Source organism: Garra rufa, chromosome 5, assembly GCF_049309525.1.
Source record: "Garra rufa chromosome 5, GarRuf1.0, whole genome shotgun sequence".
NCBI lineage: Eukaryota > Metazoa > Chordata > Actinopteri > Cypriniformes > Cyprinidae > Garra > Garra rufa.
Genome location: NC_133365.1, coordinates 22,430,820 through 22,451,315, shown reverse-complemented (window position 1 = coordinate 22,451,315; position 20,496 = coordinate 22,430,820). Strand labels below are relative to the sequence as shown.

The 20,496-nt window shown below is 39.4% G+C and overlaps 1 protein-coding gene across 4 annotated transcripts in view; it reads right to left on the bottom strand.

Moving 5' to 3' along the window:
- Window positions 1–7,106: 7,106 nt before the first annotated feature.
- The window catches only part of mcama (melanoma cell adhesion molecule a), an 86,237-nt gene continuing 72,847 nt past the window's right edge, over window positions 7,107–20,496 (bottom strand). For 2 of the 4 annotated variants that reach the window (XM_073841255.1, XM_073841256.1), the window contains exons 8-16: window positions 19,395–19,542; window positions 17,087–17,202; window positions 16,809–16,950; window positions 16,575–16,705; window positions 16,341–16,488; window positions 13,567–13,605; window positions 12,595–12,724; window positions 10,390–10,519; window positions 7,107–10,278 (exon numbers count right to left, since the gene is read on the bottom strand). In XM_073841255.1, coding sequence (XP_073697356.1) covers window positions 10,258–10,278; window positions 10,390–10,519; window positions 12,595–12,724; window positions 13,567–13,605; window positions 16,341–16,488; window positions 16,575–16,705; window positions 16,809–16,950; window positions 17,087–17,202; window positions 19,395–19,542 — 1,005 coding nt within the window. In that variant the 3' untranslated portion in view covers window positions 7,107–10,257. The remainder of the gene's footprint in view (window positions 10,279–10,389; window positions 10,520–12,594; window positions 12,725–13,566; window positions 13,606–16,340; window positions 16,489–16,574; window positions 16,706–16,808; window positions 16,951–17,086; window positions 17,203–19,394; window positions 19,543–20,496) is intronic. The other 2 variants (XM_073841257.1, XM_073841258.1) reach the window with 1 other exon arrangement.

Below are 20,496 nucleotides of genomic sequence, written 5' to 3'. Positions count from 1 at the left end.
AAGGGCTTCATCTATGTAGGTTTCTATGGCCTGGATCTCAGGGCATGATAGGGGGTAAATCTTGCTTTTGGGAGGAGACATATTGGGTAGCAGATCTATGGCACAGTCCCAAGCTCGATGTGGGGGCAGTTGTGTGGCCTTAGACTTGCTGAATATGTCAGAATACTCGGTGTAGACTGAGGGTAACGTGGTTTGTGTCGTATTACGTAGACAATGAGTTGACCAGTGGGTAAGTTCACCTTGGTTCCAGGAGATAACAGGGTCATGGATGGCCAGCCACGGGTGTCCCAGAATGACTTGTTACTTGCATGATGGGACTACATAGAAGGTGATGAAGAGCAATGGGTCGGGTGATGGCTGTAATCCCGAAACCAATGGTACCGTTGTCGATGGTTGTGATGTTGATAGCAGGAACACAGGGGGATGTTGGGATCTTAAGCTTGTCAGTTAATTCCTGGTTGATAAAGTTCACAGCGGATCCTGAATCCACTAACGCTGAAACATATTGAAAGGCAGTATCAAAACCCAGCTCACACTTCAGCAAAAAACTGATTTCTTGGCTTTGTGTGGGCAGGCGGCATTATGATGATTCTCTTCCCCGCAGTAATAGCACAGATTTTCCCGACGTGTCGAAGCAATCTGCATGGGTTTGTGTGAGTCATGACATGCCTGGGCTTGTTCTAGACCAGCTGACTTTAATTTGCAGGAGCGTGGGCTGTTGCGCATCAAATTATCGATCTTGATGGCAAGAGCGATGCGTTCGTTATAGGACAAATCCACAGCTTTACAGGCTAGCTCAGCTTGCAACTTTACATTCAGTCCTTTCTTGAACACTGCCTTGAGAGCCACATCGTTCCACCCGCTCTGAGCAGCAAGCGTTCTGAACTCAATAGCGTAGTCAGCCACGGTGCGAGTTCCCTGTGTCAAATTCAACAGCTGATCAGAAATATCCTGCCCCCCTTCAGGATGTGCAAACACCTCACGCAGCTGGGAGATTAAGTAATCAAATGACAACTGGATATGTGGGTCACTCTCCCAGACAGTGGAAGCCCAATCTAAAGCTTGTCCGGTTAGTAAAGACATTACCACGGCACACTTTTTGGAATCTTGATTATACGTTTTAGGTTGACTAGTGAAGAAAATCTTGCACTGACGAATGAACCCTCGATATTGTTCTGGTGAACCATCAAACTTGTCAGGTAAAGCAAGTCTTACCGGAGAGCTTTGGGGAGTAGGGAGAGAGCGGATGTTTGCGTGAGGTTGTCGTTGGCATTTTGCAGGTGCATCAGTTGTTCTTGGTAGCCTTTGAGCAACTCACTTTGATAAGCAAACGCTGCTTGAAGCTGAGAAACTTCTGCTGGATCCATGTTAGGCGAAGTATTCTGTGAAGGAACCGTAGGTGATGACATGACGGCTGTGTAAGATCCAAATGCAGCAAGTTTATTAAAGCTCAGCGACCAAATCCAAATCACAAGGCTGTATCGTAGTCGTAAAGACAGGCAGAGTACAAACACACAAGTAGACAGTCCAAACCAGGCAAACAAGGCAGAATCGATAATCCAAAAAAACAGTAGTCAAAATAATGCAGGCTCAACGATCATAACAATAGGTCAAAAATAAAGAAGAAATAAACGCTCGGTAAGGCAGTGAGAACTGGCAATACTTCGCAGTGAGAAGCAGGAACAGCATGGTATAAATATTGAACAAACAGGAAGTAACCAACGAAGAAACAGTCAGTATTCGGGAGAGGGCTCCCTCTGGTGGCTGGATGTATGGCTACCAGCCCCATTCGTTACAACAATAGTGAGTATAATGCAATAAAAACAAGGATAAAATCTCATAATTAAATGTTTAGTAAAGTAGCGCTTAAAGTAAATAAGTAAATAAATAAATCAATAACAAATGAGGGGGAAAAAAAACAATACAGCGTCTGTGGTCTCCAGTGGCAGAAAGAAAAACGTGGCGGAGGCACACAAGATAATTCCTATTGAAATACATTAGACTGAAATTCATGCTGAGTGCCATGAAAAAATAGGGAAATTCATGTCCATGAACACGAATCAATAGATTACATTTTGTGACTATGTCACAAACTGCCGTGAGACTGGGTTGACTAAATTGCCAACAATTTTTTCATTGTCTTTTGAGACGGATCCTGGACTTGCCAAAGAGATAGAAGATGTAACAGCATGCAGAGGTTGAGCCAACTGTGCGTGTCAAGAGGAATACGGTCCTTCCCGCATGTTACGATGAGTATGATCTCACTGGATTCACCCTCCCTAAGCCTGTTTCACAACCCATGTCACCACTCACTCAACCAGACTGGCTGAAAGTGATGAAGCAGAGGAAGACGCAACTGGCTTTACTCCACTGCTACCAGGTTATGAACCAGGTACAGACCACTACACTACATAAAGCCCTGCAGATGATACAGCAGTGAAAGGACAGAGAATGGTCAGAAACCCTCTCATGTTTTTCCCACTTTGTCTTCTGTGCCTGACAGAGGTGTTGCCAATGAGAGTCTAGAATCCCCAGAGTCTCTTTTGTTTTGCACCCCAGGATTTAGAGTTGAGAAACACTGCATCCCATCATCTCCACCACTGAATGTAAAGAATGATCTTGTTTCTCCTCCTTGCTCTATCTGCACTTCTACACCATAGCTGTCTGCATTTGAAACATCTTTCATTAACAAGCTATTAAAAGAGGGGGCAGAGAGAGATTCGGAAAAGCTGGATCCAGCAGAGTAAGATGAAGCAATTGGACAAGGGATTTCTAAAGAGGCTCAGCAGTCCAAAATACCTGAGAAGATGTACCGCCAAGTTAGACTGCTCCCAGAGGACAAACCATTCTTGTGCTTACTCTGGAGAGATCTAAACGTACAAGAACTACCCATTGTGTACGAATGGCAGGTCCTCCCTTTTGGCACTACCTACAGTCCCTGCTGCAAAGTCTTTGCACTCCAGAAACATGCTCTTGATCATAGCCAGCCCAGAGATGAGTTTGTAATTCTGTGCTGAACTCCTTTTATGTAGACATTATTGTTGTTCTTAATTTAATCATTTTCTGGTGTATACATGTGTGAGCATGGTCGTATGCCCTGTATCTGTGTTAAGCTTGGTGTCTCTCTCTCTCTTTCTGCTCCCTCACAGGCAGAATCACCTCCACCTGTAGCTCGTTATGAGAGTGGAGATTATTTTGGCAGTCCAGTGTATGCTGCAGAGACACACTTCTCCCCTGCTCCAGACTGAATTCTTTAGTAGATTGTTGTTTGTCAACCTCAGATTTTGAATTGTGAATTAGCAAGTGGCTAAAAGTGCTTCTGAGGTAATCTGTGTCTGGAGATAATAACTGAACCTCTTGGGGCTCAGAAGCACACGCAAAGCAAACTCATTGTGTGTCTTGTGAGCCAGATTTAAGGATCCCTGCCCTAAATGAAACAACAGGATCTGAAAAGGTCTCTTTTGGTTTGAGCCATTCCAGTTCAATTGAGTGGCTAAAGAATGGCCAGTCAGTGTTGTTTGTATTCTTCTAGTTGCATTACAGGGTTGCCTGTACACTTGCCTACACAAAACCTGCATGGGTCCGAAGGAAAAAAAAGTTGCTCTGGGCCCAAACGGGCTGGCCCACACTGGGCCATCATGGGATTAATGTGGACCAGTCCACTAGTGTGGCCTGCTCACAGAGAACCTGTGGTGAGCCCACACTAGGCCTTTTTTAGGTATGGTGTGGGCTGGCCCTAGCCATCATGGCCCCCACAAGGACATGTTTGGAGGGATATCACAGCCTTCACTCTGGGACCTTCCATTTTTTCTCAACTATTCAGCCCTGCTGTCACTAACCACTAACTACTCTAACATCGTGGGGTTGAGTGAGAAAGGATATGGGCGATGTCAGCGGTGGAGCAGACGCTTGCAAGCTGTCTCTCCCCATCGTCAGTGTCATCCCTGAAGGCCCCAAGGCTTCCCACCAGGCCAGTTAGACTGACATCCAGCCTGGTGGGGAAATCTTATACGATGGCAGGTCAGGCCAGTGCATCTCTGCACACTATGGCGGGGCTGCTGAGCGGGAATACTATACAGTGTACATCTTCCTCAGTGCCCTCAAGGACCCACTCTGACACCCCTGCCAACCCCCGGTGCTTCAGGGCTCAGTGGGCTCCAATGAGCATAATTCCTGTCTGCCACCTGGTAACAGTACGGCAGGAAAATGCTTGTCCTCTCAAGTGAGGGTGCCAGAGGGGATAAATCGGTTGGTTCCTGCCGGTTATCCGCTTTAGGACAAAAACCTTTAGCAGATGCCAGTCCAGAGGGCAACGGTACGGCACGGGAAACACTCGTCTCCTCAAGAGAGGGCGCTATAGTAGTCAGGTCGGTCGTTCCCTACCGGTCATCCGCTTCAAGGCATCGAAGTGACTCCTCTAGCCACACCAGAGGCAATTCTTGAGCGGCTGGTTCCCTTAGTAGACTTTCTGGCAGTGTGGAAACTTGAGAAAACTGGAGAAATGTCTCACAATGGCTCCTGCAGACTGTAGAAAGAGGTAATCCAATTTGGTTCTCGTCCGCCTCGTTTCATCTGGGTAATTCCCACACTAGTGTGCCCAGGGCAGGCTCTGGTAATGAAACAGGAAGTAGACACTTCTCTTGAGCAAGGAGGTCATCTAGGAGGTCCCTCCTCTCTCAAGAAAGTCTGGGTTCTACAGTCGTTACTTCATCATTCCAAAGAAAGATGAGGGTAGCGTCCAATCATAGATCTGCGTCTGCTGAACCACGCTATCAAACGATTTCGGTGCAAGATGCTGACTATCAAAAAGATCGTTTTTCAAATCAGGTCCGAGGACTGGTTTGTTACGGTAGATCTCAAGGACGCTTACTTCCACATACCAATCCTTCCTCAAAACAGGAAGTTCCTGAGATTTGCTTTCGGGGGTTGATGCATACCAGTATCGGGTTCTTCCGTTCGGACTGTCACTCTCACCTCGCACTTTCACTAAGTGTGTGGATGCTGTTTTGGCTCTGCTGCGACTTCAGGGAATCTGCTCACTGAACTATATCAACGATTCGCTGATACTAGCTCAATTGCTGCTAGTAGCCCTGTTCTGGCCAGTCCGAGTGTGTCCCTCCTCGATAGCTCTTCCCTGGAGATCAGGAGGGACCTCCTCTCTCAGGCGGGGAGCACCATCCTTCACCCCTGCTGGAGTCTCGGAAGCTGTGTGCATGGCCCCTGAGGGGGCATGGCTCTTAGCATCCATTCTCTCAACCGAGTTTGCTGAGACCCCTACTCCAGTCCAGAGCTCCCGCTATGAGGAAACTTCTTGGTGTGGACAGTGACTGCAAACCCCAGTCACCTGCCCAGCTGGTACAGTTCTGAAGTCTCACAGGAGTGTTTCTCCGCAGGGTTATTCCCCCTCACTCTAAAGGTATACGTAGCAGCCTTAGCTGCTTACCATGCTCTTCTAGGTGGTCAGTCATTGGGGAGTCACCTATCTGTTACTCGTTTCCTCCATGGCACTGGCCTACGAGTCCACTGGCCTCCCATCTATGGGGGTCAGAGTGCACTTAACCTGGAGTATGGCGGCCGGTCCTTTCCGCACACATCTGTCTGCTTTCCAACCTGGACCTGGCATCTACCCTAGGGTCCCAAGTTGTCTCATCTTGGTGTGCTCACCAGATACACACCAGACAGGGACTTGATCATATGGGGCAGTGAGTATTCTCATTCTCATTTGTTTTCGACTTAGCTCAAGTCCCTAAAGGGAAACCTTTATAGGTTACATATGTAACCATGGTTCCCAGAGGGGAACAAGACATTGCGTCTCTCTGCCATACTCCCTGCAGGCGCTCGCTTCATCAGAAGCTAACGTGCGTTTGCCAGGTGCACCTTTATGTTTCCTGGTTGCTCACGTCACCCCACTTGTGAAGTCTCGCTCCTCTATTGGACTGATTCCACACATTCTTCAAAACACGTTCACGCAGAGGTGTTTCCAAAGCATTTTCGACCTAGCATTTCGTACCCTCGGGACCCCATGGTTGCATGCGTAACCTAGAGATGTTATTTTATGAGTTCCTCAATTCGTATGAATAAACCTACTGGGGTCTAGACAAATTGTACAAAATCAAACGAGTAAGGTTGTAAAAATTTGTATGAATTAGCCACCTCGTTAAATACGTATGAACTATCACACAAAACCTTTTTTATTTTTGGGAGTGGGTGGAATTTTCACACTGATTAACTTTATTCATAGAATATAACACAGCTTTAATCTTGTATTGTTGACTTTATTCTTAAAATACTTTGGCACTAAAATGCTGCTATATTTACTTAACTATTTAATGCAAACACACTTTTAACACAGTGGCCCAAAATGCAAAAAGACACGCTAATTCATCCACAATATCCTGGGCTTTTAATTTTAAGGCTTCATGTATTTACTTAAAAGAATTGATAGTCTTTCGATAAAAGAGAATTGAAATGAAAGATCATTAAAAATGGTGCAGGTGTCACTGAATCTAGATGTCATTCAATTGTAATACAGTCTTTTCAACTAGCTAGCTACCAACCTCACACAGCTTTTTTTTTTTGTATTATTTTTAGTTCTGGTCAATAATGTGTGACTCATGTCTCTGTACAAAAACATCCCTGATTCAGGACAGCTGGAGTCCTGTGTGTGATTTTAGTGAACTGTAGAGGGCAGCCTTCCTCTATATATTTCTTTCAGTTCTACCCAGTGATAAAACACATAGGGAGTGACTCAAAAGAGTTTCATTATAACAAATATGTGTGTGGGATATATCTTTTACATTCAGTACTACAGACTCAAAATAACACAGTAATTGTGCAGTGAGACTGAATGACATATGCAAATGTGCCCTTTGCAAGTAGTCATCTCAATAACAGATATCATGGAAACGGTGATTTAAACAAAGCCTGGATCAGCAGATATTGTCATCAGTGCTGCCGGATACTTCACTTTAGCAGACAGAGACTCTGTAAAAACACTCCCCTGTGCTTCTGGATTGAGATCTGCCAGAGGAAACACAACTGAACACCACAACCTGCATTGAAAATTATGTAACAAAAGTGAAGCTTTCCAAGAAATTGAGAAACACTGAATGTAACATATTTTTATTTTTTGGCCAAAAATGATATAAAAAATGCAAGCATCAAACGCATCAAACCACAAGTACTTAATTTACAACCATAAGTGAAATTAAACATAAAACATTGCGTAACTGTGTTTGCGAACAATCTACAATGAGAATGATAGTTTGATAGTTAAATGATAGTTGCTATTACAACATAATTCGCTCACAAGGACAGGCAGGGAAAAGGTGCCAGTGTAGTTTGCAGTGGTTCGACAGTGTTCTGACAGTCTCAAATGGCTCGCTCTAATATTTAGACAATGGAAACTCCAAAAAAAGGTGCCTGTGTTTCTGTTATACTTCAATAAATGTCAAAAGCTGTGAAGTGAACATGAATTGTAGAGGAAAATAAGTTGAACACAAAAATAGAAAAAATCAGTCTGCTTTTTTAGACTTTTCAATGGAATTTAAGCATAACGTGAGGCTAAAAGAATGCTTGAGCACAGCTATAATCAAATATGAATTGTCCAAGTGTGGTTTAGCGTGGTAACAATAGTCCTGAAGTTATCAGGGTTCAGCTTCCTCAAGCACTGATGTAGATAACATGTGTGCCACATACAACAACATGAAAACTCTGCACACTGGAACAAATCACATTCATGACTGAATGACAGGTCTCAAAAAGTGGGGGAAAAAAGAAAAAGAGCCATATGTTTTCAGGCTAAAACATACTGCTTCTCTTTATATGAAAACAACGTAAGTTTCCCTTCACCAAATACAAAGACATGCGCAAAACAAACAAGACAACACAAAGGCTTCAGTGTAACTAACATTGATGTGAAATGAAGATACATTTCCGCAGGCACTGCAGTTGAGGCAGAAACAGAGGGAGCTGCGATTCCCCTCAGCAGTCAAAACACAAAGAGCTACAATTTCCTTCCCTACGACTATTTACAAACAGTACATGAGCTCTGCAGTAGTTTGAGTTGGACCGTACGCACACTATTAAGTGTCAGCTCAGTATTACTGACCGAATCCCGGGGGCATGTTTATCTGGTTATCCAGGTTGGACTGGGTTTCTTAATATCGTGAAGGGCTGTGTGTTTATGAAGACTTCACATCTGTTATTCTCAATGTCTTTACATGGGGTTTTTGATTAACAGCCTTTGAAACTGAACTTACATTTAGTATTTGGTCTATTGGGATTTACTGGAAAATCAGAAGACGACTAACTGTTCTGTACATATAAAACAAAAAAACCTTTAGCAGTTTGTAGAAAAAAAATCAAAGTAAGCTTTCTGCAGCATTATATGGAAGCCTATTTCCACCACTGAATCAATATTGCAACTTTATCTCGCAATTCTGACTTCTTTCTTGTAATTGTGAGTTTATAACTTTCAATTAACTTTCAATTTTTTTCTTGGAATTCTGTTTTTTTTTCTTATAACTGTGAGGTATAAACTCACAATTGTGATTATAATGTCAAAATGCAAGACATAAACTCGCAGTTCCGACTTTTTTCTCGCAAATCCGAGTTTGTATTTTGTATCTATTTTTTTCTCAGAATTGTGAGACATAAACTCACAATTGCGATTAAAAAAAGTCAGAATTGCTCAATATAAACTAGCAATTCTGACTTTTCTTGCAAATGTGAGTTTATATCTTGGCTTTTTTCTTGCAAATTTGTATTTATATATCGCAGGGATCATCAAATCTGGACCTCGAGATCCATTTTCCTGCAGAGTTTAGCTCTAACCCTAATCAAACACACCTGAGCATGCTAATCAAGGTCTTCAGGATCATTAGAGAATAACGGGTAGGTGAGTGTGATCAGGGTTGGAGCTAAACTCTGCAGCGCATTGGACCTCCAGGGTAAGATTTGGGGAACCATGATATATCGCAATTCTGTTTTCTTGCAAATGCAAGTTTGTATCTCGCAATTCTGTCTTTTTTCTCACAATTGTGAGTTTGTATCTCGCAGTTCTGACTTTTTTTCTTGCAAATCTGTATTTATATCTCGCAATTTTGACTTTTTTCTTGCAATTGCGAGTTTGCATTTTACAATTCTGACTTATTTCTTGCAATTGCGAGTTTGCATTTTACAATTCTAGGAGTTTTTTTCTCAGAATTGTGAGACATAAACTCACAATTGCGATTACAAAGTTGGAATTGCAAGTTTATATCAATAACTCGCAATTGCGCGTAAACTTGCAATTATGCAAAAAAAAAGTCACAATTGCGAGTTATAAACTGAGAAAAAAAGGCTGAATTGTGAGATTAAAAAGTCGCAATTACCTTATTTTTATTCAATGGTGGAAATGGGCTTCCTTAGCCGAAAATGTTTTCTGAACAGAGCTTAGAAAAGCACAACTGGAACAAATAAGGTCACAGGTAGGATCAATCACTAAGCATTTTATAATATATACATGTTTTGTGGTCTCTAAAGGACACTGAGCCTCATTTGTGAAACAAGCAGAATTAATTCTACCGTAAAACCATTTTTACGTAAACGATCACATTTAAATCAATGCATAAATTAACATCATGCCTGTTGCAACAGCTTCAGGTGATGACATATTTTTGTAGGCCAAACCGGAAGTAAGCATCACCCTGGTTTCCTTGAGAAAAACCTGACAGAATTTTTCCATTGACTTTTGGATTACTGTATTTTATATTATAGAATAAACCATTGAAAATATTAACCACATACCTTGTTTTAGACAATTAACCAAAAACACATTAAAAAACATTGATTTCACAATGATGGAACCTTTTTTTTAGATTTGGGCCTACAAAAATATGTCATCCTGCAGCACTCTACTGGTTTTTGATGCAACGTTGTGTTCACATTAGATGTCGACAGGGTGTACGAATGTTTTAACTCAGTGATTCATTTTGCTTGTATTTAACGGATGAAGCTCATAGTCTTGAAATTGGTTGACGGTTGAAGAAGAAAAACAATGGAGAACAGTAGAAAATAGAGAACAATCTTCCTTTATCGCTTACATCCCGTTTATCCAAGCATGAATACTGCTGCTCACACACCAGATACAAAAGTACAGTCCACTTTATCCAGAGAAGGTGGCTGCTCCACAAGAGGTCCTCCAGCTCTTAAGACTTGATTGTTGGGTCAGCAGGGAGGTACAGATACCATCTTTAGTCATCCACAAGTCTCCGCTTATGAGCTAAGGGTGCTGTTCTATATTTCAGGGAAAAGCGCCATATAATAAAGTTAAAGAGCTGTTTCTCTGGTCATCTCATCATGGTAATTGCTGTATTCTTTGAATAAGAGTTAAGTATATATAGTTACCTGGTCAATGGGAGGTTTCTGTTCCCCGTTGACGCCCTTCAATAGCACAGACTCCTCTGTCTTTTTTGCCTTCATCTCTACAACGATGTCATCTTTGTTAGTCTTCTCCTTGGTGCTGTAGGCATTAATGCTGTAGAGATTAACACACCGATACACCAGATTGCAACATGTGATTTGATCTAAAGATTATGCTTAAAGGGGTCATGAATTGAGAAATCAAAATTCCCTTGATGTTTTGACATATAAGTGTAAGTTTCAGAACTGCATCAGTAAGAACTTGGTCCTTTGTTCACTTCATTTTACAGTGGATTTGTTTACAAACAACAGGATTTTCAAAAAGATTGAAACTAAAGGACGATGCTGTGCCGACTATTTTATCAATTTACACTTGATTCTTAATACTGTGTTGTTAGCTGAATGATCCACAGCTGTTTTTTTTTTTTGTCTAGTGATAGTTGTTCATGAGTCCCTTGTTTGTCCTGAACAGTTAACTGAGGACAACTGAGGGACTCATATGCAACTATTACAGAAGGTTCAAACACTCACTGATGCTTCAGAAGAAAACACAATGCATTAAGAGTTGGGGAGTGAAAACTTTTTGAATTTAAAGATCAGGGTAAATTGAACTTATTTTGTCTTTTGGGAAACAGGTAATTATCTTATGTAGCTTCTGAAGGGCAGTACTAAATGTAAAAAATATAATATTTAGACAAAATAAGAAAAATGTACACATCTTCACTCTGTTCAAAAGTTTTCACCCCCTGGCTCTTAATGCATCATTTTTTCCTTCTGGAGCATCAATGAGCGTTTCAACCTTTTGTAATAGTTGCATATGAGTCCCTCAGTTGTCCCCAGTGTGAAAATATAGATCTCAAAATTATACAGTCATTGTTGGAAAGGGTTCAAATACAGATGGATCTCAAAATCATACATTCATTGGTAACAACACAGTATTAATAACTTTTGAACTTTTTCACTGGGTAATTTTTATCAATTCAACTATTGTTTTCTCTTGTGGACTATATGTAAAAGTCTTTTATGTGAAATATCTTATTTAAGTCAGTACTAAATAAAAAATAACATGACTTTTGTATGATCCCTCCTATTTTGGTAAAATAATTAACATTGAAAGGTATAGGTAAATATTTGATTTCAACTATAAGTGAACCTCAGAGAACAGTACAAAAATGATAAAAAAGGCAGTTCATGACCCCTTTAAAGATTACCATGGAACTACCAAATGCAAAAAAAAAACAAAAAAAAAAACATTATAATACCTTGGAACATGGTACATAAAATTTAAAAGAGAACTATACATTCATGCATAAAGACCCATATTTACTTTCTAAATATGTGTAAAATATTATTTGGAAAATATTTAGATTTATTATTTTACATTATTGCGTTTCTGTTGCTACTCACTTTATTATGCCCAACGTTAAATGTATTCATTATTTATTTTAATAATTTTTAACATTTATTTCAACCAATTTTTTTTTTTTTTCAGTTTAATGTTGTTTTTTTGTTTACTTTTTTTTCCCTTTGTTTTTCTCTAATCTTTTCCCTACCTGATCTTATGACGATAACGTACCTGTGGGAAAGTACATACCACTGCAGTTTCCAACAGAAATCAACACTAGAGGCGGTAAAAATAGCAAGCACTTATAATTGTTTTCGTACACAGTTATGATTACAGCTCCATATATTTTGGTTTCTGGATGTAACAAGCTTGCTTGGTAGCTAAGCCGGCACGGAATTGAACTTAGGATGCGGAATCCTTGGGTACAAATCCTGTCAAAACCATGACTTATGATAAAAGAGCTGAAAGACGAGATATTGAGAAACAAGGTAAAACGGCATGCTCGCGATTGCGTTTTGTACATCACATTCGCGTTTGTTCATACTATCGGTTAGGTTTAGGTGTAGTGCAGATGGTACGTTATTTTAAAACGTCACAGAGAATTAGAGTTATAGCGTGGGGACTCAGCACCACTCAGTGTTCATTTCTGTTGGAAACTGTAGTAATATGTACTTATTGGTACGTATTTCACGAACACGGTATGTTTTCATCATGAGACCAGGTTGTCTTTTTAACAGATTTCCTAGCACTTCTTTGCAGCCCTCAAGGGTCCGCTGACCCCACGTTGAAACCCCTTGTACTAATGTTTACTAATACACTGGATGGAAGAAAAAAGTATTACATACATTTCTTGTTTGCCTGATCGTCCACAGGGTAACTTGCCCTTTTTATACAGGAAGTAGAAGACACTGCCCAGGATGGCCAGCAACAGGATGCTCACAATAATCACCACAATAATCACTCCACTATTATCAACTGTAGAGAGAGAACAACAGATTCCAACATTAGTACTGACTGATACATAATAACCAAAGAACTATTACCATTTTAACAAGACACAATTAATTTATGATGCTTTCAGGCAAAATACAAAAGTGAAATACCACACTAAATCACAAAATGAGCACTGAAGGACACATTACATTTGTATTCAAAACGCATGCCACATGACAAGGACGCATGTCCTTGTAAATGAGATGAGTTTGGTATGAAACATATAAATGGAAAGGGAGACTCATATTCCTCAGAGTCAAATAAAGAAAATTAAGGAGCGCCATTCAGAGAAAGAGTCATCAAATGCTATAAATAAACACAGAGAGACGACAAACAATTGTCTGGGAATGAATTTTATGAGTTAAATCTAGTCAATAAAACAGCAGGCCGCCACCACAATCTTCACCATAATAGTTTAACAGCCTCAGTTGCAGCCCAGCACTTCAAAACATTTGTAAAATATTCGCACAAACTAATTACACATTCATCTTGGAAAACATTCGGCGCTGGATCTGCCCCTGCTATCTGAAGTAATGTCTGCTTCAATTTTTGCTTGCTTTTTTGGGGGGGGCGCTATGACTTTTCTTCACACAGAATTTTAAATATGCCCAGAGGCCGACACGAAGAGCCAAGCTAACCGAGCTGCTGCGGAGGCTTCGCCATATAAAATCTATGAATTATTCAAGTACATTAGATGATCTTTCATTGTTTGTTAGGGTTGGATTTTGCAGGGATGAAATGGACTGGGTGTTGATTTATAGCATACAATCCTTTCTACCTTTCTAACAGACATGTAGAGCGACAGAAGAGGGAAAAAATATTACCTGAAGTTTTTCTGGCGGTTGGAGTCTGGGAGAATGGAACTGGGAGAAAACAACAGACAGCATTAATATTTTTGATTCCAAAGAACCAATATTATCAAAAATCATACATACACTATTTACTCTGACACCATGCCTCACTGAAAGTTTTAAATAAATGACATGGTTAAAATGCATTATTAATCTGATGATGAGACATTTAAAAAGTAAAAACATTTATAGTGTTACAAAAGTATGTTATAATATTAAACAGCACAACTGGCTTTAACATGGATCATAATAAAAAAATGTTTTAAGCACCAAATCAGCATATTAGAATGATTTCTGATGGATCATGTGACTCTGAAGACTGAAGTAATGATGCTAAAAATTCAGCTTTGTCAACAAAGTAATACATTACATTTTACAATCGAAAACAGTTATTTTAAAATGCAATAATATTTCACAGTATTACTGATTTTACTGTTTTTTTTTAATCAAAGAAATGCAGCCTTGGTGAGCATAAAAGACTTTAACTACTTAAAAAGTTATACATTATTACAATTAATTAAAACATTATATTAATGTAAACAAATACACATATTAAATGAAATAATATTATTAATTGTATAATTGTATACTAAGTTAGTAATTTCGATTCATTTTGACATTTCGATTCTGAATCACAAGCTCAACATCGATTATTTTGGATATATATCAGCTACAGTACATGCTACATTTTCTCAAGGAAAGAAAAAAATCTCTCAACTAATGTAAAATATACAGTCAATCCCGAAATTATTCATACCCCTGGCAAATTGTGACTTAAAGTTACTTTTATTCAACCTGCAAGTTCTTTTTTTACCGGAAATGACACAGGCTCAACTCAACAGGTGAAAAACAGAAGCTCTCTGCTGTTGGTTTGTGGACAGTCATGGCTAAGACAAAGGAGCTCACTGAGGACCTGCGGCTGTGTATTGTGGCTGCTCACAAGTCAGAAAAGGGCTATAAGACCATATCTAAATGTTTTGAAGTTCCAGTGGCTACAGTGCAAAGTATTATTAAAAATACAAGACGTTCCCCACTGTGAAAAATCTCAGAGGACGTGGTAGGAAGCCAAAATTGACACCTGTGCTGGCCAGGAGGAAAGTGAGAGAGGTAAAAAAGAATCCAAGGCCATCCTGATGAATCTGGGCTCTGCTGGTGGCAACATCTCAAGGCAGACAGTCCAACGGACACTACACACCGCTGGGTTCCACGAAGGCAGACCAAGGAGGACACCACTTCTCCAGATAACGCACACAAAAGCCTGCTTGGCCTTTGCAAATGCTCATCTCAACAAAGAACAACACTTCTGGTCTTCTGTTTTTTTTGGTCAGATGCAACAAAAATTTAATTGTTTGGCCACAATGATGTAGCCTTCATAGCCTTCAAAGGAGCAATACATCAAAATTCTCAACAACAACATCAGGCAGTCTGCAGAGAAACTTGGCCTTGGGCACCAGTGGACATTTCAGCACAACAACGACATAAAACACACAGCAAAAGTGTTGAAGAAATGGTTAGCAGACAAAAACGTTTTGCAGTGGCCCAGCCAGAGTCCTGACTTAAATCCAATTGAGAATCTGTGGAGGGAGCTAAAGATCAGGGTGATGGCAAGGAGACCCTCCAACCTGAAAGAGTTGGAGCTCATCGTTAAAGATGAATGGGCAAAAATACCAGTGGAGACATGCAAAAAGCTGGACAGCAATTATAGGAAGTGTTTGATTGCATCATCTTATTATCTTCTGGGAGAAGCCTGTGTCATTTCCGGTCAAAAAAAAAAAACTTGCTGGCTGATTAAAAGTAACTTTAAGTCAGAATTTGCCAGAGGTATGAATGAATTCGGGCTTGACTGTATATGAGAGTACTAGATTACTATAATATTGAAGGTTAAAATTAACTGATTTGTACACAATCACTTAAATTACATTCAATTAAGTTTTTATAAGTTACAGTTACATAATTATATTTCTACTCCAATTCATTTAGGTTTTTTTAAAGATAAACATTTGAATTATTTATTCAAACTTAAATTAAACAATAAAGAACAGTCAAAAATTAGAATGAATATGTTATAAGATTCATATATTTAGCAAAATGGTCCTCTCTAGTGTACATTTTTCTTGCTGACTAACAAGCTTATGGTCACTGAATATGAGCTAAATTTGACTTTACGTGAGATATTGTTTACAAGCTGTTATGCTGACTTCTTTCTGCAGTTGAAACAGATTTAGCGATTACAAAGGACAGAATATGCATTTCGTAAAATTTACTTTTTCTTTTAACATACCTTCGGATGTTTATTCATGTTTATTTTGTGCTGTAACTAGTATTAAAGTGGAGTTGATCAGTTTCTATGCTCTTTGTGAGCGTAGTGTGCCACTTCTCTCGAACTGAGGCGCTACAGCCATCTGTCACTCCACATTAAACAGCGCCAAAATGGCATTTATTGTTTAAATATAGTAGTAAAATGGATTTAATCAAAAGTAACAATGCACAAAGCTTATTATACAATGTTTTGTTCATTAACTGAAAACAGGCTAGACTAATCAATTCTTGGGATTTAAGAATCAATATTGTTTTGTAAAAATAAGAATCAATTAAAATCAAGAAATCAGGGTTTTGTTTTACCCAGCCCTAATGATTAATAATAGTGAATAATAATTATTAATAACCATTATTATTACAAAAAAGTTTTAAAAATGATCAACTGGATGTACTGATTTTCTGTATAAATAAGAAAAATCCATTCTTACTGCTTCTGATGCTGTAAGTCTTGGTCTCCATTCCAAAGTCATTTGTTGAATTGCAGACTGCAACGGTGTCAGTGGTGACTTTAAGCATCACAACGCTTTGGACCTGATCCTCCGTCTCTCTTTTAACAACCTCACGCCAGCTCTGAGACTGCAACACACACACATAAACGACAAAAGTGTCAATCCACAGCTCAGTGTAACATGAGCAGAGGGCTGAGAGGAAATCTGTGTTACCTGACTGCCGGTGATGCTCCAGGTGATGGTGGGTCTAGGGTGACCTCTCACCTCACAGCTCAAATTCACCCAACCCCCGACTTTCTCCGTCAGCTCAATCTCCCTCTCCGCATCCTTCATCTGCGGCGAGCCTGGAGGAACAGATCCAGTAACAATTTTAGAAATACTACAACTGAATCTGATGCGAAAGCTCTTTTGCTGAGTTTCTGCAGTACTTGATGAGCTCTTTCTCACCCTGAACAATGATATGGACTGAGCCACTGGTCAGCAGGCCTGGAAGAGATGCTACAGTCACTTCACAGTCATACTGTCCAGCTGTGTCAAACGTGGCGTCCTGCAGCTGCATTATGTGTCCTCTTCCGACCTCAATCCCATCCTAAACACAAACAAACATGTGCAAACAAATGTAGTGAAGCACGGACGGGGTGAAAAGAAGCTCTAAACAGAATGTGGGAGACTAAATGAACGTGTCGAGACTGCTGAAACATGCGTGAATCACACTGTAGTGTTACCTTAAACCACACAGTAGTTGTCTCTAAAGATGACAGGGCATTGCAGGTGGCTGTCAGACTTTCTCCTTTCAGCATGACCTCTGAGTCTTTGGGCACCACCACAGCTGGGTCCAGATCTGAGCACACAGTCAGTAATTCAGAGAAAAAGCCTTGCTGTGTACCTGACTTGAATTATATCAGCTTCATTAAATGAGGGTGAGTAAATTATGACAGAAATGGTCATTTGGGGTGAAGAATTTTTTTCATATTTTTCTAGCAAAATATCACTGTTTTTCAACTCTTACTGCTAAAAATGTCGGTTCCTTTATATTAAAATTATTTGCCCCTTTTTTTTTTACATTTTTTAATCACTTTGGAAAAAAGCATGTGCAAAAGTAATACTAATTAAAACTAATGCTAACTAGATTAAAGACAAACTTTGAGGTTGGCTTGAGAAAGCTGGACTAGAAAGTTTGAAAAAGTTTGAAAGGTTTTAAAAAGTTTGAACAAAAGATTCCCAAGTTTTAAAAGTTTTAAGTTTGAGGGTTTTTAGTCTGAAATAGTTTGAAGTTTAAAGTAGTTTTAAAAGTTTAATGTTTGATAGATTGATAGCATGTTTCTAGTATGATTAGCAAGTTGCTAGCATGTTGTTAACATGATTAGCAAGTTAGTTTGAATGGATTAGAAATATAGTACATAAAAGGGAAGTTTATTTGAGTCTCAAGGGATTCTGTAAATTTGACAGTTGGAGTTTGAAAAGTCTTGGCCCATTTGAACATTCCGTCAATCAAAGTCTATGGGATTTTTCCCAGTCTTTATTTTTAGGAAAATCGTAAGTCAGATCAGTTAGAAAAGATACTAACTTAAGATCAGTCTGAAGATCTGGGCTTCGAGTTTGTAAAGTTAAAGCTCTAGTAGGAGGTAGAGTTGATCAATTTAGTCTCAGAAGAATAAAAATAACTGTAAGTTTAAATAGCATTTCAGTAAATTGGCTTTCTCAAGCCAACTTAAAAACTACTACCATTCAAAAAAATTGGAGGATATTATTATAAATATGTTGAAAAAAGTACTAATAATGCATTTTTTATGGATGAATATAAAGTTCAAAAAAGCAGCATACATTTGAAACAAAAAGCTTTTGTGCTATTACAAATGTCTTAAGTATTATTTTTTGCATTCTTTCTGAATAACACTATTAATAAAAAAATCTTACTGACCCCAGACTTTTGATTAGTAGAGTAAATGTTAATTATTCAACATTATTAAAGGTGCCATAGAATGCACTGATACAATATTTTAAATTGTTCTCTGATATCTACATATAAGGTTTATGGCTTAGGTAAGGGCCAAAATTCTCCAGAAATGGTTTTACAAGTCCATTTACAACCCTAGGATTTGTCCCTAGAATAAAATGGTCTGTTATTACCTTATTTGGATGATGATCTCTGCTCTGATTGGCTGTTTCACAGAGCGGCTCATTTCAGCTCTCACACAGCAGGAAGGAAACACGCGGAGGAAAATATATTTGAAACTATTTGGGCATTGAAACTGCCGTTTGGAATGCATGATAACTTTTTACTTTCACTTTTGAGATTTGTAATTGCACATGCTCTGTGTAACGTTATACTACAGCAGCAGTACTTAGCACATTTGGCAAGTTTAGATGCTCGATAGTGGTGATCAGGATCTGCAAATCATTCGCCATCATCCGCACAGTCATCTCTCCTTACTCTGTTTATGTGGTAAGTGAAATTTTATGTACTGCAATGTACCAGGCTACTGCTAACAAGAAGCTAACCGTGTCCCTTTAGTGGCTCGCCTTATTTTATTAGAATGCCTTATTTATTTTTCGTGCCTTTCTGAGTACAGACACCAACCTATCCCTGCACAACCAGGAACATAACATTTATTTTTTGTGATCTGCCATTTTCGCTATTGTCCTCGCTTTTTTTTTCACAATAGCCTACCCGCAGAACTTCTGATGATTGGGCTATGAAAATGTTGGGGGTGTGACTATTAATTATCGCGACTATAACGCCATAGTCTGTGTTATGTTGGAATTGGCCTTTTTTCAGTGGTCTTTTGCAAACACCAGATTTATATAAGAAGGAGGAAACTGTGTTTAACACTCATGGTATGTCATGTCCATGTACAGAACTGTTATTATTCAACTATGCCAAGGTAAATACAGTTTTCCATTCTATGGCACCTTTGAGTGTCAACACATATAGCAACAATACTGACATATGTTTAGATTATGGTGGTGTGATTTGTTTTCTAGTTTCAAAATCTGTGTGTGAAAAACTGAGAAGCTGTAAGTTGAACTCACAGTGCACAGTGAGCTGTAGGGTGTCCACCAGCTCATCATGGTTCACAGCATCTGCATCCAGAGAGTGACATTCATACACACCGCTATCTGCCCGAGACACTTCCTTCAGAACCAGCAGCCCCTGATAGGAATCCAGCTCCACATCTGACTGTTATGAGCAGGACACAGAGAACAGTGTAAATCTCTATCGTACTGAAATTCAGATTTCCCTAACAATTCATTAAATGATCTTAAGGCTGTTTATAGATTTTTACTTAAAGGGATAGTTCACTGAAAATGAAAATTCTGTCATTAATTACTCACCCTCATGACCTTCCAAACCCGTAAGACCTTTGTTCATCTTCGGAACACAAATTAAGATATTTTTTGATGAAATCCAAGAGCTTTTTGACCCTGCATAGACATCAATGCAACTGACATGTTCAAGACCCAGAAAGATAGTAAGGACATCGTTAAAATAGTCCATGTGACATCAGTGGTTCAACCTTCATTTTATGAAGCTCCGAGAATATTTTTTTGTGCACAAATTTGTCTCAATTTGTGTTCCGAAGGTGAAGGAAGATCTTACCGATTTGGAACAACATGGGGGTGAGTAATTAATGACTGAATTGTCATTTTTGGGTAAACCATTCTTTTTAAATTGTCATTTAATGAAAACATAAGTCTCTTTCTCTCTCTTACAGATCTGGCCATTTAAAATGCGCGCGGGAAGTAAAGTGGTCTCGCGTGACGCCGGTGTATTCCAAAGGAACACGGAAAATACAATGACATAGGAAAGACATGATCAGTAGGGGGCAGTCATGTAACGCACTGGACTGGAGCAGGCTGAAAACATTGCTGCAAACTAAAAGGTACGGTAACCTGGAGGGGACACCTTCGGTTCACTTATGTTTGTCGTGGCCACACAAATGAATTCGTAGGAACGTCATATTACTTTTTGTCATTGCCACGAGATATTAATTCCTGGGAATGTCATATTATGTCGTGGCCACAAGATTATTTTGTCGAGGTAACGACATCCTTATGTTTAATGCATAAACAAACCTGCGTAACCATAACCCAGGATTATCAGAGATAGGTTTATTAATATTTTTTATTTTGA